Genomic DNA, 18389 nt, shown 5'->3' with positions numbered 1-18389 from the left:
TGATTCCATTAAAAGGTACCATCCAATTTTGTAACAATATCAAAAGAATCTGTCATAGCATGTGCGGGGAAACTACCGTCCATCATAATGTATATAAATACTCGCTGACCAGCCACCGGCAGGTTGGCTCCCGTAGCCGTACGGTGCCGCTTTAAGGGGGTATAGGGGGCACTTGCCTGCTGCGCAACCCTGGAGCCGATGCGCATTGCCGGCGGCCGCAATGTCCGCCAGCCACCCGCAATCGCTCCTTAGAGAGCCAAAACAGGATCTGTGTATGTAAACAGACAGATCCCAGTTCTAAAAAGGGAAGTAGAGAGAGATCTGCTGTTCCTAGTGATCAGGAACAGTGATCTCCCTCTACTCCCAGTCACTACACTGCCCCCACACAGTTATAAACACCTCCCTAGGGTACAATTAACCCCTTGATCGCCCCCTAGCGTAAACCCCTTCCCTGCCAGTGACATTTATACAGTAATCAGTGGCTATTTTTAGCTTTGATCGCTGTATAAATGTCACTGGTCCCAAAAAAAAAAAAAAAAGTGTCAAAGATGTCCGGTCTATCCTGCTCAAAATTGCTGATCACCGCCATTACTAGTAAAAAAGCAAAATTTATAAAAAAAAAAAAATGCCATAAATCTATCCCCTATTTTGTATACGCAAACAAATATACACTTTTGCGACTTTTTTTTACCAAAAATATGTAGAAGAATACATATTGGCCTAAACCGGTGAAGAAAATTGTTCAGTTGTTCTTGGATATTATAGCAGAAAGTAATTTTTTTTTTTTTTCAAAATTGTCACATTCTTTTGTTTATAGCACAAAAAATAAAAACAGTAGAGGTGATCAAATACCACAAAAAGCCAGTTCTATTTGTGGGGGGGGATTCAATTGTGGTTGGGTACAACGTCGCGCGACCGTGCAATTGTCAGTTAAAGCGACGCAGTGCCGTATCGCAAAAAATGGCCTGGTTATTAAGGGGGAAAATCTTTCGGCCCTTTGTGGTTAAAGACTTCGATTTACTGTATAGTTTTTTTATTTCAATACACTGTACTATATGAAATTTACAAAAAAAAAAAAACACACACACACATAGTAAATAAAACATAAAAGCCAACTAGTGTACATTTCTTATTAACATAGCTATCCTTATTTCTACAGACACAAAGAAAAACAGGCCCACCGGCTCCTAGTGCATTAACCTTTATTAAAAAGAGTAAAAAAACACAAGTAAAATTGCACTCACAATTGTAGGTATAGGTCAGGCATGTCATCATGCTGTGGACATCTCTGTCCTCTTGTCAGCCAAAGGATGGATGGCTCAGCCGACTGCACCCTGGACCTGCGTGCACAAAGGTCGTTGCATCACAGGCCCTCTAAAGGGCAGGAGAGTGCACCTAGCCAACACCGTACCCAGCACTCCACAGATGGGAAGACCAACAACCTGCATTTGATGACATGCCCGACACATACCTACAATTGTGAGTGCAGCTTTACTCTTGTTTTTTTACTTTTAATAAAGATTACTGAACTAGGACTCAGTGCGCTCTTTTTCTGTGTCTTTTCAGTATCCGGTGTCCCGATGGTTTAGGCTGGATTCACACCAATGCATTTTTGGTGCTTTTTGCAGATTTGCACTACAGTCCATTTAACATGGTTTCCTATGGAACATGTTCTGTAGTGCAAATCTGCAAAAAGTACTAAAAATGCATAGGTGTGAATGCAGCCTAAAGATCATCAAGGCTTCCTTGGTTTCAGTTTCCAAACTGCTTTTAACTGTTCATTTACAGACTTTTGGAATGGCAAAGCAGGTCTATTCTATGCCAATAGCGCATGCTATCAGCACAATATGTTCACAATCCTTATTTCAACACCCTTTGTAAATGTATTGTAAGGGTGGACCAATGATTTGATTGGAACAAGTCTCTATAGGAGACTTTGGTGGTGCTTTACTGCCGACACCCGGCGCTGCTCAGGGTAAAAGTGCCCCAACAGTCACAGTGATGCCACCTGCTAAATTGATAGAAAAAACTTTGACCGAGCCCACAAAGACGGTTTCCTGTGTGTTATATGGGTAAGGGGTACAATGATCATCTTTACTTACCTTAAATCTAAATTGGTAAGTTCAGGACATCTTTGCACTAAAGCCTCTAGATCTACAAGAAAAATAGGATTTAGCTGAAATTAGTCTGATTCATACGCATCAGCAACAGACAACAAAATAAAATTATACAACTGGAATTAGTTTCAATTAATATACCAGCTAAATCCAGGTTCTGCCGATATCCACTTAAATTCAGCTGTGTTAAGCCTCTAGGAAAGTTAACCACCGCGCTCTTCACATGGCTCGTTGTAAAGTCACACCAGGAGAGGTTCAATTCATCCAGCCTGCATTAAATACAGTTATAGGGGAATTATCATTCAAATAAAAAACGTTATGTACCATCGTGCCCCCCAATAATGTAGTTAAATTTTGCTTAAAGCAGAACTTTACCCTAAAGGGGGAAATTTCATTTAATGACCGCCCCCTTCTAATTTTGCCACTTTATTTTGTGTGTGTGGGGGAGGCGGTACCTAGTTTTGGCAGGTACCATCTTCCACCTTTGGTCGACTAAAGTTTGCATTTAAACTATGCAAATGCAGAGATTTCCGTGAGTTAAAACATTCAGTAGAACCCTGAGAAGATAGACAGCCTAAAGTGATTGTAAAAGTATTTTTTTTTTTAAATAACAAACATGTCATACTTGCCTCCTCTGTGCAAAAGCGGCCAGGATCCTCCTTTTCTGGGGTCCCGTGGCGGCGCTCCTGGCTCCTCTTCTTTGGGTGCCCCTTCGGAGACCTGTTTTCAATGGGGGCACCCTCTCGAGTCCTGCTGCTGCATCCATTGACACAGACAGTAGGACTCAGCCTAGCCCCCTGTGTCACTGGATTTGATCAACAGCAGCGAGAGCCAATGGCTCCTGGTGCTATCAATCTATCCAATGAAGACCAGAGACAGCGGCAGGAGCTGCTGGGCTCGTCCTCGACGCTGGAACGATCGGGTTCAGGCAAAAAAAAAAAAAAAAAAGAGGGTTCTGGGGGGCTGCTGCAGCACAGAGGTTTTTTCACCTTCAATGCATTAGGGTAAAAAAAAAAATTGAGACTTTACAACCCCTTTAAAGAACTAGAAATACAAAACTTAAAGTGGTTGTAAAGACACAAGGTTGTTTACCTTCATGCATGAAGGTATAAAAAATAAATAACTTGTGTGTGCAGCAGCCCCCCCTCGATCCAGTAATGTCCCAGAGAGCTTTGCGACTCCAGGGACTCGCACACCAGATTGGCTTTTGGCAGTAGCTGTCAATCACAGCCAGTGAGCCAGTCAGGAGACAGATGGGGTGGGCCCAGTTGAGGCTCAGTGTGTGAATGGACACACAGAGCAGCGGCTCAGCCTGGGGGCCCAATAGCAAGCTGCTTGCTGTGAGGAGCCAGGAGCGCCGGTGTGGGACCCAAGAAGAGGAGGATCTGGGCTGCTCTGTGCAAAACCACTACACAAAGCAGGTAAGTATAACAAATTAATGGTGTATAAAACAATCAGCGCTACCCAAAAATATACTAATACATTCAAATATAACAAAATCTTGTGCAACAATCAATAACGTGAAAATATAAATTTTAGATACTGTGCAAATAGTGTATGAATATTCACAGTGGCTGCTGTACACTTAGTGATTTCACAACACCAAAAATACATAAAATGTCCCATATAGTGCAGCGCCCTTAAATCTTGTGCTAAAAATACATCCTTATTAGTGCATTTTAATTGTTATCCTGTGTTTTTAATAAGGGGGCATTTTAATAAATTTGTTTAAATGGAGAGAACTATGGAGTCTGCTTTTTGATTGCATGTGGACTGCCGAATTGAGAGACGTGTACAGAGTCGATTCCCAGGAAGGGAGGAGAGAAATCGCAGTTAGATATAGCACAACAGGAGTGATTATACACAGTGCCCATTGAACTCATCTTTAAGGTGAGCAGGTTTTTCATCTGGTGGTGGTGTGGTGAACGATTTGGTGTCATTAACCTGTTTGGGGATTGAAGAGCACAGCGGTGGAATCCACATATTTCTCTTTCGTTCATAGACGGACACAGCATCCTTTGACCTTAGGGTTATGCTTCTTCCTACCAGGAGATTTAGGCAGAATTCTACAGCACTTAAGGTGTTAAAAACTTTCCTTCATGCCGCTCCTCCCAGGGGGCGTGGCTCCCCCAGGCATAACCCCCACTCTGCTTTAGCAGCCTCAGTTTGTTTCTGCCTAACCGTCAGGAGAGTCAGGCTCTCTCTGGAGTCCTGGACTCTGGAGTTTTTTCTTGCAAATTTTTTTTTGCATTTTGCGAGTTTTTTCCTCGCTTTTTTATTTTATTTTTGAATCCTGCGATTCTTCTATCAACAGCCGACTGGGTGACAGGCTGGGTCCTCGACCCTTGTAGTCCCCCCAGGTTCGGCCTTCGAGCGTGTGCCGGCCCTCAGCTCCGCTTTGGGACGTCCACGACAGGCCCCATTGCTCCAGGGGCGGCCGGGGAACTTCGGTTCTAGGGCACACATATGACCGGTCTCTATGGCCTTGTCACAGTGTGTCTGGCTGACAACCATGCCGTTCGCGGACGTTGGTTCTGTCTGGGATACCTCCAGCCGGGTAGTCGCAGGACAGGTAAGTAGTGGCCCCTTACTCAGGTAAGTGGTCTGGCTGGAATGTTTTCCCTTGGGAGGTCGACTGAGGGTTTTCCCCTGCTTTCCTCTCTCCCTTATTCCTCTCCCTCCTTCCCCCTTTGGGTGACGGCTGTGCAGGGGGTTTTTTCCCTGGGGCTCATATTTTTTTCACTCGGGTATGGCTGGGGCTGTTCTGTGTCACTGCAGGGGACTGTGGTGGACATTCTGGGCATTTTTGTGTGTGCTGTGTGCTGTTTTGGTGTACTGTCATTTTTGGGTACACTGTCTTTTTAAAACTGCGCAACGGCGGCCATTTTGCCGGAGCCGCGCTTGTATTATTCGGCGGCCATTTTCTTGTGGCCGGCGCCATTTTCAGCACTAGTTCGGCCTCTAGTGGCCGTTTCGGCGGGGAAAAAAGACCGCGAATCATCTGAGGGGACAGACGCAGCGCTGCAGCTTCTCCTCAGCACACACTTGCCTTCACAGACCGCGCTGTACCAGGGGGTGGTGAGTCTCAGGGGGCCCCATACTGTGCTCTAGCGGCCGGGAGGTGACCTGTGGGGGACTTTTTTCCTGCCCTTGGCAGTAGGGGTGAAATGGCAACGGCAATATGGAGCCTGAATCAGGCCCCTCATTTCTTACAATGCCGGAATTAACCCTTAAGCGCCCCTCCCCCTGCCACATCTGTTGAATCGGTGTCGGCTGTCCTGGAGTCTTTTCTCACCAGGTTTGAAGCAGCCAGTGCTCGGTTGGGGGGTAAAAAAGCGCCCCCCCCCGGAGGCTGTTTCTGGGGATATCTCTGACGCAGAATCTGATGCTTCTGGTTCTGTCATGTCAGAGGATGCGGGCTTAACCCACATGGACAGCGAGGATGACTCTGCTGCGGAGTCTGCTGATAAGGAATTTGTTGGAGCTCTTATTACTGCGGTGCGTGAGGCTCTTCATTTAGAGGATTTGGCGGAGACACCAGCGGTGTCAGTCCTTTTGGATTCCGCAAACCACCGCGTACCGCTAAGGTATTCCCCTGTGTTCCTTATTTAGACAATATGTTGTATAAGGAATGGGATACACCGCAAAAGGCTTTTACGGTTCCTAAAAGCTTTGCTACCGTTACCCCCTGGAGGAGGACTTTTTTTTTAAAAAAGTGGGTCACTCCTCCGTCGGTGGACCCTCCTGTGTCCAGACTGAGTAAGGCTACTACGTTGCCTGTGGAGGGGGCTCCTGCTTTCAAGGACCCCGCTAATAGGAGAGTGGAGGCCGTGGCCTGCTCCCTGTTCTCGGTGGTGGGTTCGGTGGTAAGGCCGGCTCTGGCCGGAGCCCTGGTAGCTCAGACGCTGACTGAAAGGGCGAAGCTCCTGCTGCAGGACCTGGAGGTCCAGGGGGCTTCCGAGTCCTCTAGGGACCTGGCTGAACAGTTGATTCAGGGTCAGAAGTTTCTCTGCGAGGCGGATATGGATTAGATTCCTTTGCTTTCCAGGGCTTCTGTCTACGCAGTGGTTCTGCGCCGCCTTATATGGCTGAAGTGCTGGTCGGCTGACCAGTACTCAAAAAAGGCCTTGGTAGATTTGCCCTTTAAGGGCGGACGGCTTTTGGGGGCATCCCTGGATGACATCATTAAGGATGCCACTGGAGGTAAGAGCACCTTGCTCCCTCAGTCGGGGAAGGGTAGGGAACCTCGCCGCAAGCAAGGTCCTACTTTTACTACCCCCTAAACGGTTTTTTTCGTGCGCCAGCGCGGCTGGAAAAGGTCCGCAAGGTGCAAAAGCCCTTGCTGCCGGGCGTAAGCGCCCCTGGTTCAAAAAACCGAACAAGCCTGCGGACAAGCCTGCTTCCGCATGAAGGTCTGCCCCCGCCCGGGTCTCGGGTGGGGGGACGGCTTCACGACTTCGTGGATCGGTGGAATTCTCTTCTATCCGACCGTTGGGTTTGCGAGGTGGTCGCCTCGGGGTACAAGATAGAGTTCCTTTCTTGTCCCCCAAACAGATTTTTTTCCATCCAACCTCCAGCTTCCTCCGGATCGTCGGCTAGCCCTGTCCGGGGCTGTCCAGGATCTTCTGGACAGGGGGGTGGTTGTGCCGGTCCCCTCGCTGGAACGGTTTCGGGGGTTCTACTCCAATCTGTTCGTGGTCCCCAAGAAGGGAGGGGTTCGCCCTATCCTGGACCTAAAGGCCCTCAACTCCTTTGTCAAGGTGCAGCGATTCAGGATGGAGTCGGTCCGTTCTATCATGGCGTCCCTCCACCAGGGGGACTTCATGGCGTCCTTAGACATCATGGACGCATACCTGCATGTTCCCGTTTGCACAAGCCACCAAAGGTATCTGCGCTTTGCGATCGGGGAGGACCACTATCAATTCGTGGCCCTCCCGTTCGGGCTGGCGTCGGCACCACGGGTGTTCACCAAGGTGCTCGCCCCGATCCTGGCCTTGCTACGGCAGCGAGGGATCCCTATCGTGGGATACCTGGACGACCTTCTCCTGAGAGCTTCTTCAGGCTCAGAGTTAGAGGAGGACGTGTCCATCACGTGTCGGACTCTGCAGGAGTTCGGCTGGTTTCTGAATCTCAGAAAATCAGTGTTGGTTCCGTCCCAGAGGCTGGAACCCCTGGGGCTGGTTTTGGATTCGGGGGAGACAAAAGTGTTCCTCCCATCGCAAAACCTGCTGACCCTGCAATCTGCAGTGAGACAGTTGTTGACCCAGAAGTGGTCATCTCTTCGCTTCTGCATGCGGGTTCTGGGTCTGATGGTGGCCTCCTTCGAGGCAGTTCTGTATGCCCAATCCACACCAGGGTACTACAGAAGGAGATTCTGTCACGATGGGACAGGGTCCCATCTTCTCTGGATCACCAGATTCGGTTGAGCCATCTGGCCAAGTCTTCCCTGGCATGGTGGCTGACGTCTCCGGTGCTTCGGTCCGGGAAGTCTTTTCTTCCGTGCCGCTGGACAGTGGTCACGACGGATGCCAGCCTCTTCGGCTGGGGGGGGCGTCTGGGGCACCCAGTCAGCCCAGGGGCGCTGGACTCGGGAGGAGTCCCGCCTGCCGATCAATATCCTGGAGCTCCGAGCAATCAAGCTGTGCCTTGTCAGGTGGTCGCTGGAGCTACAGGGCCGTCCTGTCAGGATCCAGTCCGACAACGCCACGGCCGTGGCGTACATCAATCATCAGGGCGGCACAAGGAGCTCGGCCGCGGCGACGGAGGTCGCTCACATACTTCGGTGGGCCGAAAGGTCCGTTCCGGCCCTGTCGGCGGTATACATTCCGGGAGTTCTGAATTGGCAAGCCGACTCCCTAAGTCGCATGACTCTGGATCAAGGGGAGTGGTCTCTCCACCCGGAGGTGTTTCAGATCCTGTGCCAAAAATGGGGCACTCCAGACGTGGACCTTCTGGCGTCCCGTCTCAATCGGAAGGTACCACGGTTTGTGGCTAGGTCAAGGGACCCGTGGGCAGACGCGTCAGACGCGTTAGTGGCTCCCTGGGTCAATATCACCTGATTTACGCCTTCCCTCCTCTAAGGCTCCTACCCCGCCTGCTGCGCAGGGTGGAAGCCGAAGGTATTCCAACGATCCTGATCGCCCCGGATTGGCCGCGTCGCTCTTGGTACGCGGACCTGGTACGTCTGGTGACAGACGCCCCCTGGCGTCTGCCTCTGAGGGAAGATCTCCTGTCTCAGGGCCCGATCTTCCATCCTGCTTTACGGTCACTGGCTTTAACGGCGTGGCTGTTGAAAACCAGGTACTGAAGGACCGGGGCCTGTCGGGCCCGGTAATCTCTACCATGCTGCGTGCACGGAAGTCCACTTCTCGAAAAATTTACCATCGTACATGGAAAGCATACATCTCTATGTGTGAGGAGATGAAGTGGCACCCCCGTACTTACGTGGTGTCCCGGATCCTGCTGTTCCTACAGCGGGGAGTGGACCAGGCTCTTGCCTTGAGCACGATCAAGAGTCAGATTTCTGCTCAGGCTGTTTATTTTCAGCGTCCCTTGGCAGCGAATTCTTTGGTTCGCACGTTTGTGCAGGGGGTCCGGCATGTGGCCCCCCCGGTGCGCCCTCCGCTACCTTCTTGGGACTTGAACTTGGTCCTCTCGGCGCTTCAGCGTGCCCCCTTTGAGGACATTCGGGAGATCCCCTTGCTGACTTTGTCGCAGAAGGTGGTCTTTCTGGTAGCTATTACCTCTATCAGACGAGTGTCTGAACTGGCGGCCTTGTATTGCAAGGCCCCCTACTTGGTCATCCATCAGGATAAGGCGGTGCTGCGCCCGCAGCCCTCTTTTCTTCCGAAGGTCGTTTCGGCCTTTCACATTAACGAGGACATTGTTGTTCCATCATTATGTCCTCAGCCGAAGAACCCGAAGGAGGCCTCTTTACATTCTCTGGATGTGGTTCGGGCCCTTCGAGTTTACTTGTCGGCGACAGCTCCGTTCCGGAAGTCGGACTCGCTGTTCGTGTCTGTGTCCGGTCCCAGTAAGGGCCTGGCAGTCTCGTCGGCCACCATTTCCAGGTGGATCCGACAGGTTGTGCTTCAGGCCTACGCCCTGAAGGGGCGGGCACCTCCCTTTCGGGTCATGGCGCATTCGACCAGGGCGATCGGGGCCTCCTGGGCTTCCGACACCAAGCCTCTGTGTTACAGGTGTGTAAGGCAGCGACCTGGTCGTCGTTCCACACTTTTTCAAAGTTTTGTAAGGTGGATGTGAGTGCATCTTCTGATGCCTCCTTCGGCCGCAGGGTGTTACAGGCGGCAGTTTAAGGTTGGAGTTCCTCCGTTGAGTAACTCCGATTTTGTTTGGGGTGTAACCTGTTTTTGCTGTGTTATTTTCCCACCCCTCGAATTTTTTTGACACTGCTTGGGGACGTCCCTAAGGTCAAAGGATGCTGTGTCCGTCTATGAACGAAAGAGAAAAAAGGATTTTTGTACTCACCGTAAAATCCATTTCTCTGAGTTCATAGACGGACACAGCACCCACCCCTCCTTTGTTTGTACTGCTTGTTACGAACTGAGGCTGCTAAAGCAGAGTGGGGGTTATGCCTGGGGGAGCCACGCCCCCTGGGAGGAGCGGCATGAAGGAAAGTTTTTAACACCTTAAGTGCTGTAGAATTCTGCCTAAATCTCCTGGTAGGAAGAAGCATAACCCTAAGGTCAAAGGATGCTGTGTCCGTCTATGAACTCAGAGAAATGGATTTTACGGTGAGTACAAAAATCCTTTTTTTATGGACTTTGATATTCTTAGATAATTTATGCACTAATAAGGATGCATTTTTAGCACAAGATTTAAGGAATTTTGTGGTGCTGTACTACATGGGACATTTTAGGTAAGTATAACAAGTTTATTTTATTTTTTTTAAATAAAAAATACTTTAATATTGCTTTAACCCCAACCCTTGCTACCAGCCTACTGGTCACAAGTCTATCACCAATGGAAACAATTGGGAGTCGGAACACCAAGGTCTAGGGCTAGGCTGACATTTACAATAAGTCAATATTTAAATATACATTTGCATCCCTCTATCTAAATCTACAACAGTGACAATTTTATTGAAAATAGTCTACGCTCATGTATTTAGGCATCATACGCTTCAAGTCTGAAAAAAATCTATTTTAAATGTATTTTAAAAAAACAAATAGAAATAATTAACCAATTCCATTTCAGTTCTTAGTTGAATAAATATATTGATCTTTTTGTATTGTCTTTGGTAAAAGGACTTTCAATTGGTTGTCCAAAACTCCTTCTGGTTTCTACATTTCTCTGACAAGATCTTAATTTTACACATTGCCCGAGAGAAGAAGAAAGTCTTACCTAGAGCAGCTGTTCAGCATGTGCGATAGCGATTCTGACGAGAAGCCGAAACAACCACCAAGGTTCAGTCTTACCAGATCTGAATTCTGGGCGATGGCACTGAAGAGAACAGGACCCCGAAAGTTATACAGAAAAACAAAACGTTTTATAAAATAAAATCCTAGATTCATCTAATAAGCATAAACGATTTGGCCTTTAGCTTTACCTGATTGAACATTGCATTATTCCCCTCCACCTGTGTTTTATCATGAAGCAGAAGACAACTGCTTGTGTCTCTGAGGCCGGGTTCACACCTATGCGAATTCAATGCGTGTTTCCCCACATTCAATTCGTATAGCAGGAGAATGTGACTGGTTCGCTATGGAGCCGGTTCACATATCTCCGCAGCGGGTCTGGTGCGGTGTGCCGGAAAAACGTGTGCCTTTTTTGGTGCGTTTCAGGTTAGATTTCAGTCCAAAATTCAGGCTGAAATTGTAACTGAACCAGTACGCACCGGACCCCTGCTGTGCACACTTGCGGCGGCGGTGTAAACCCGGCCTAAAAGTTGCATGCAAATGGAAATTTAGGTCATCCATGCCACAGCTGCACTTAGCCTGGTAATGCAAAGCTTACAATTAGGACACGTTCTTATAGAGATGCTCTGACTGTTCTTGTCTTAACAGTCAAGTGTGTGTGTGCATACAGTGGGAATGCTGCTTCATAGGTTAAATTAATGCTTTAAGCAGTAAGTGGCTTTCATTATCTCCTCTCCATTACTCCACCATTAATTGTGTGGTGTAATCATATAGTTACACCACAAATAGCAAGCCATTTGTGCTATACCACAGGATTTTATCACTACACTTTTACCATGACTTCCTGATTCTGCTCACACCATAGATATACAGGATAACCCATATGTGTAACTACATAGAGTCATCCCAGTTAAACTCTGTTACACACACACACACAGCAGGTGTCAGCTTTAAAACCGAGAACTGAGCGATGACTGCTGATCCCTCAGTTCTCGGTCAACTCGGAGTGGAGAGCAGTGACTTTGTCACCACTCTTCGCTTTATCATTCCATCGCTTACTGGAGCAGTGGACTAGAGAAAGGAGGGCACCGCTGATCCTGGCAATCTGATCGGGATCCTTCCAGAGTCTGCAGAGGCTCGGTGACGGCAGCCGACAGTGGGCTTTAAACTGCTGTCAGCTGTTTCTGTGTCACCGGAGTGCAAAAGTAAATGCACTCCTATGAACCAGAAGAGATGTATGGCCAAAAAAGGTTTGGTCGATCTTCTCTTCAAATACTGTTATAATCATTAGAGAACCCCAACCATGTGATGCTAAGCCTTAAATTAATGCTTTGTCCCTCCGCCTACTATGTGGCCCTTAAAAACAACTTCAGTTCAGGGCTATTGTAAAACACAAGACCTACCACTAGTTAACTATCTTAGATACAACAGAAGACATTTGATGCACCACGCTGCCACAATAGCAATGCCAGAAGTTGAAATTTTACAATGGTACATTATAACAGGGTGCCATTTACAAGTTTACTTATGAGCCCCCTTATATATTCAGAGACACTTAGACCCCTTTCACACTGCAGCACGGGTCGTTTTTACAGTGCTTTAGCGGCACTTTTAGGGCACTAGTGGGGTGGATTTAAGGTCATGTGACTTAAGGAAAAAAGTCCAGTATTGCGGCGCTTTCAAAGCTCTTTTAAGGCGCTTTGGAAGCACTGGCCATTCATTTCAATGGGCAGGGGCGTTTTGAGAGCGTTATTTATAGCGCTCCCAAGCTGCTGCTTGCAGGACTTTTTCTAACGCAGTGTGAAAGCACTCATTGCACTGAATGGGATGCAGTTTTCAGACGATTTTCAGAGGCTTTTTCTAGCGTTAAGCGCCTGAAAACTGCCTCAGTTTGTGAAATGCACTCTTTCCTAGCTGTGGACTGCCTACACTGTTTGCAGTAAATCTAAAATTAGCTTTGACCAATTACATAGTACATACTGTATTATATAAACGCACTGATAAATTCTAGGCTGACTGTAGAAGATAATTTATGCTACTCCCCAAGAAACTTCCATACAGTGTAAATAAGTGATAAGTTGTATAGCAATATAATGCCTCAATGACATTGCGGTCTCTTACCTAATGATGTCATCAGTCAGCTCCAGCCCTTCCACACTCAAATTCTGCAGCCTGTGGCATCGGGAAATCATACTCCGCAAAGCGTCTATGCTGATTGTGCAATGAGAAAAGTCTGCGTGTTGTAGACGCAAAGGTCTGTAAAAGATGTTAGTTAAATTAAACTACATTATACTGGTTTACTCAAATTCTGCAAATAGCGTATGTTGTAACTAAAAGCAGCTCAGACTGTCAAATGATCCCACTGATCTAATTGTGCAGGAAGCAAAGAGTACCAATGGTCCACCTTAGGGTTTACCAAATATGCAATAGGAGGTACAGAATGCCTTAAAAAACAGATATGGTAGATTCTAGGCTAGTCATTGCAACATTGTGGTTTGGAATTACAATGGTCCTAGGGTAACTCCACTTTTGTGGAAAAAAAATATAGCAAATAAAATACAGCATATACAATTTTCCATAAAATGCAATGCAATATGGCTACCTGAAGGTCTTCTGCACACAGTTGGTGTACAGAACTTGCCCAGAAAAGTACCTGCTCGTGTGATTGGCTCACTGATTTTCTCAGAAGTCTGTACTAAGATACAAGTCCAATTTTAGGCATCCTAAAAGGATGCTGTGCAAGTCACTAGGCTGGCTTTACAAACTACTACAAATCATTTATCAGGTAAAACAGCAAAATGTATACTGTATATTAAACCACTTGACCTCCAGAAGATTTACCCCCCTTAATGACCAGGCCATTTTTTGCGATACGGCACTGCGTTACTTTAACTGACAATTGCGCAGTCATGGAATTAGGTACCTGGTAACTCCTTTTCTAGGACATCTTCCAGGACAGCATAGACAAACATGTGCTTAATGACTGCTCTGTGAATACCAATGCTTTATACATCTATCCCGTGGCAGTACTGGGGGGCTTCAGGTAAACACAGTGTAAGGTTGAGCACACCAACTGGTGTGTATAGTGGATACTGGTAACCCATATTAAGCACAGCTTCCACTCCTCCCTGACCATAGCCAAATGTTTAGTTGGAATGAGTCGCTCATATAGAGTACACTGAAGTAACATGATTATCTCCAATTCAGGTCAGAAGCAGTCAGTCTGTCAATTCCAAAGGTCTTAACCTGGTAGTAAATTAAAACTGCTGACATACAGAGCCTGGAAATGTAGCCAGAAGTACACCACCCGCCCCCCAGTACTGCCTCGGGATAGATATATAAAGCATTGGTATTCACAGAGCAGTCAGTAAGCACAGGTTTGTCTATGCAGCCCTTTCAGATGCTGCCCTGGAAGACAACTTGAGGAAAAAAAAACCAATAGTTTTTACTCTTATAAAACATATCCAATAAAACAAATAAAAAAACAAAAAATTAATTTCTTCATAAATTTAGGCCACTATTCTGCTACATGTTTTTGGTAAAAAAAATCCCAATAAGCGTATATATTGATTGGTTTGTGCAAAGGTTATACCGTCTACAAACTATGGGATATATTTTTTTTACTAGTAATGGCAGCGATCAGCGATATTACAGCAGTACTGCGATATTGCGGCGGACATTTGGACACTTTTTGGGGACCAGTTACACTAATACAGTGATCAGTGCTAAAAAAATATGCACTGTCACTGTACTATTGACACTGGCTAGGAAGGGATTAACATCATGGGCGATCAAAGGGTTAACTGTGTGCCTAATCTGTGCTTTACTACACTGTAGGAGAAGACCTGGATCCTAGTCCCTGCTTTGCAGAAGCACAGGATCCGTGCCTTCATACCCGTCAGAACGAGCATCTGCCTTGTTTACATAGGCAGATTTTCATTGACTCTCTGCAGAATTATCGGTGGTCGAATCAATGGTACCTGCCAATAGGCTACCACTGTATGCAATCACAGCAGGAGCAAGCTGGTCAGTGGCACACATGCGCACCCTTTACCCAAAAATGCCGAATATATATAATCACACACACACACACACACACACACACACACACACACACATATATATATACACATACACTTGATCCTGCGCAGGTGTCACCCTGTAGCAGTAAAATTGCTATAGGGTGGACCTTAAGTGGTTAAGTTTGTATTCGAATGTTTGCCTGAAGAGTCGTTTTAAGCTGCCCAATGGCACTGAGCCTGGGGGGGGATTATAGTCACTACAGGAAACTAGTGTGTGTGCCGGATGGAAAAAAAAAACGTGCAGACACACGAAGCTGCAGAATTTTGCTGATCATTACTGATCTGTCAATACCAGGGCTGTCTACACACTACACAAATAGAAATGCAGATTGCTTGGCCGATACCAGAAAGCTTCTTTATGTGCAGATCAATGATTATTCATCTCTTTTGTCTTCCACCCTGTGTCTAGACGATTGCTCACCTGATCTGTTTAAACATTGGTTCTCCAATACAAGATCTAGGACAGCGCAACACAACCACTCCCAGAGACAATAAATATCCGATAACGCCGTCCACCAAATGTTTTCCAGTGAGGTCTAAACTGTGCCACAGCGATTCATCACACCTAGGAGAAAGGAACAACATGTTTTATATGTAGTCTGAGAATACACAAGATATTCTAAGAAAAAAAATATTGCACAGAAATTGCAGAACAGCGCAAATCAATTATGTGAGGGAATGTTCATCACTGCACAGTACTAGGCTGAACAACAGTCCGGGGAACCAAAACCGCTGGAGGATTTTTTATTTTTTTTGTCCAAATTCTGAGATAGCCCAAGCTGGTGTTTATATAACAGCCTCCACTTCCCACAGAAATTAAATGCTACCTATACCATTCGTCAGTGCTCATAAAATGCATTTGGTTCAGAACCAATATGCATAAAAATGCCCAACTGAAGTCTCACATTTATCGGATTAACCCCATACCCCCGTACATGAGCATTTTGTAACAGCTACACCACTTGCAAAAGACTTTCAAAAGGTATTCTCACCATTAGCCCTGGTTCATATTGGTGCTTTTTGACATGTCAAATCGGCGGCAATGGCACCGTCCGAACTCGCAATGCTTCATTCCCGCAGCTCAGTGCGAACCAGGGCTTACTAAGTGTTGGCTATACAGCTGCAACTAACGATTATTTTCATAATCGATAAGTTGGCCGATTATTGTTTCCATTAGTCGATTAATCGGATAATAGCCTTTAAAAAAAAAAAAAATTGGCATTTTTCTGGGCCAATTTGTTGTTGGGCAGATTACAAAACACAAATTGCAGCAAAAACACATTACATGCTTTTCCATTGCAGCTTCTCCATTGAAGTATATTGAACCAAAAAAAAATAAAAAATAGCACCGTTTTTGCGTTAAAAAGTCCTTGCCCTTTCCAAATACGCAGCAGCTGAAAAAAAATCATGGACGTGAACGTGTCCCATAGAAAAACATGTAAATGAACTGTAGTGTGTTTCTGCAAAAAGCACCAAAAAACAGAGGTGTGAACCCAGGCCTGAGATCTTTAGTAACATAATGGGGTTAAAAAAAAAGAAAAATAAGTACAAAAAGAGCAAATAATCGCTACTGTAAGGGGTTCATTTTACTGTGGGACAGTGAAAGTAATATTTACAGTAGCGATTTGCTTTTTTTGTACTATAAAGGGCTAATTTTAGTTTTTTTTAACCCCATTAGGTTACTGGCCGATTAATCGATTATGAAAATTGTAATCGATTTCATAATCGATTAGTTGTTTCGGCCCTAGTTGACTACTAAGTGGTATAACTCCAACTGGTCTGTACAGTCAAAATGTATCTTTTTATTCTCAAAAGCATGGGTATATTAGGGCCCTTAGAACACAGAGCGGTCTAGGAGCTGTACCGGTTGGTACCTGCACTTAGGGCGCCATGCGTTCATGCACAGAACACAGGTCTTCCGCATTCCAGGCCTTTGGGTAATACTCAATGGACACCGCATTCAGCCTTGTCCAACTGCAGCCTGCCATAGACTGACATGCCGCCAGCAGTGGGGCTGGGCACTACACCTGTCCCTCCTGGGCACACTGCTCCTAGACGGCCTAGTGTGCAAAGGAGCTAGCTCTATATGAGTGTTAGTTGCCACTAAAATTGAATTGCATTGCACATAAACAGTGAACTGTTGTACCACGCATTTGCAGGCACATGCAAAAGTGTGTATAGCTGTGAATAACAAACAAATGTAAACAATCAGGCACAAGGTGCAGTGTACACTCTCTGCTGTTATATGCTGAAAAAAAAAAAAACAAGTGCCAAGATAATGTAGCCTCATCATTACATCATTGGTGTCTGCCCAAAGGCAGAGCAGGAAGGGGCAACATGGAAGTCACATCGCTGAAAGAGAGCACACTGGAGATTAAGTGTGACATGATGTGGGAGTAGGCTGTGCTACTTCAACAACAAAAAAAATCTGAAGGGCTGTCTCAAAAATGTAATACATTTCTGTTACCAAGCTCTGGTGCCATTGGCACATAATATTACCAAGGTCTAGTGTCATCAGTGAATAATATTTATCATGTATTGCATCTTATAGCCACTCTGTAAAAAGATATTACCATTTTGAGTTGAACACTTACGATAGTCTCCTCCAACGTTTACAAACGCCAGATGCTTTCAATAGTTCAGCTAGAGGCAGATAGGATAAGATGCCCAGAACCAACTCATCTGGTAGGGAATCCCATGATATTCCTTTAGAAAGAAAAGTGGTAGAAAAAAAAAGAAAAATGATGATGCAATGGCTTGGCATAAACACACAAAAAGGATTGTAAGTATTTAGAGCATGGTTTAAAAAAAACAAACATTCACACACATTTACATGGAGCTCCTAAACCTGAATTCCAGGGAAAGAAGTTGTCAATTAAAGTGGTTGTAAACCCACTTTTTTGACTTTTACCTACAGGTAAGCCTATAACAAGGCTTACCTGTAGGTAAGGAGAATATCTCCTAAACCTGCACGGTTTAGGATATTCCCCTCGCAATGCGCCGCATGCGCAGGGGGGGGGGGGGGGGGGGATCTACAGCGAAAGGACCGGAAGCCGCCGGACCTTGCTGAGTTTTAAATCTCCCGCGCGCGGGAGTGACGTCATCGCCGCTCCAGCCAATCACAGCGCTGGAGCGGCGATATCTGGAAGACACGCAGAGGCAAGATGAAATCTCGCTCGGCGTGGACCAGGTAAGTGCTACACACCTCGTTCTGAGGTAAGTATTTCATAATGAGCTAATATGCGGTACATATTAGCTCATTATGACTTTTGCCTTACAGGAGAAAAAATAAATAAAAAATTTGATGCGGGTTTACAACCGCTTTAATGCAGTTGTGTATTCAATAAAAAATTAGTTAATCGTATTTTAAATACACCTAGTGAATGTACAGAAATCTGCCTTAGTATTAGCTTCTTGCAATCTCCAGAAGGATGACGCAACTCTAGAGGAAGATTAGGTTCCCGACAAGGAAGAGCAGGTGAGGAGAGCGAGTTATAGAGTGCTAATGCTCCATTACTGCTGCTGATAGCAGGGTGGTAGCCAAGCTGCTTGTAATGTATGGCAGGAGTGTGTGAATCTCAGGACTTGCTAGACAAATAAATTCTTTATCAGGTAAAACAGCTCCTATGTATGCATTTCATGAATGTATCTCTTTGGCCAAAAATAAATAAAAATTGCCTGAATGTTTACGATCAAATTAAATGTAGATCGCATCTGTGCAAAGTCAGATAAACAGAAGATTCGATCTGATGCTGCATCTGTATCCCACTGGCTCTGCAGTGACAACTGAGCAAACACTACTGATCGCTCAG

At 46.0% G+C, this 18389-nt stretch overlaps 1 protein-coding gene across 1 annotated transcript in view; it reads right to left on the bottom strand.

The window, feature by feature from the left end:
• SKP2 (S-phase kinase associated protein 2) overlaps nt 1–18389 on the bottom strand; it is a 34291-nt gene that overhangs the window by 5906 nt on the left and 9996 nt on the right. Inside the window, exons 3-8 of the mRNA XM_040338373.1 lie at nt 17172–17283; nt 14999–15142; nt 12617–12751; nt 10482–10580; nt 2259–2386; nt 2103–2154 (exon numbers count right to left, since the gene is read on the bottom strand). Coding sequence (XP_040194307.1) covers nt 2103–2154; nt 2259–2386; nt 10482–10580; nt 12617–12751; nt 14999–15142; nt 17172–17283 — 670 coding nt within the window. The remainder of the gene's footprint in view (nt 1–2102; nt 2155–2258; nt 2387–10481; nt 10581–12616; nt 12752–14998; nt 15143–17171; nt 17284–18389) is intronic.

The sequence above is a fragment of the Rana temporaria genome, chromosome 1 (genome assembly GCF_905171775.1).
Source record: "Rana temporaria chromosome 1, aRanTem1.1, whole genome shotgun sequence".
Classification (NCBI taxonomy): Eukaryota; Metazoa; Chordata; class Amphibia; order Anura; family Ranidae; genus Rana; species Rana temporaria.
Note: the sequence above shows the minus strand (reverse complement) of the source record. Positions and strands in the feature narration are given on the sequence as shown.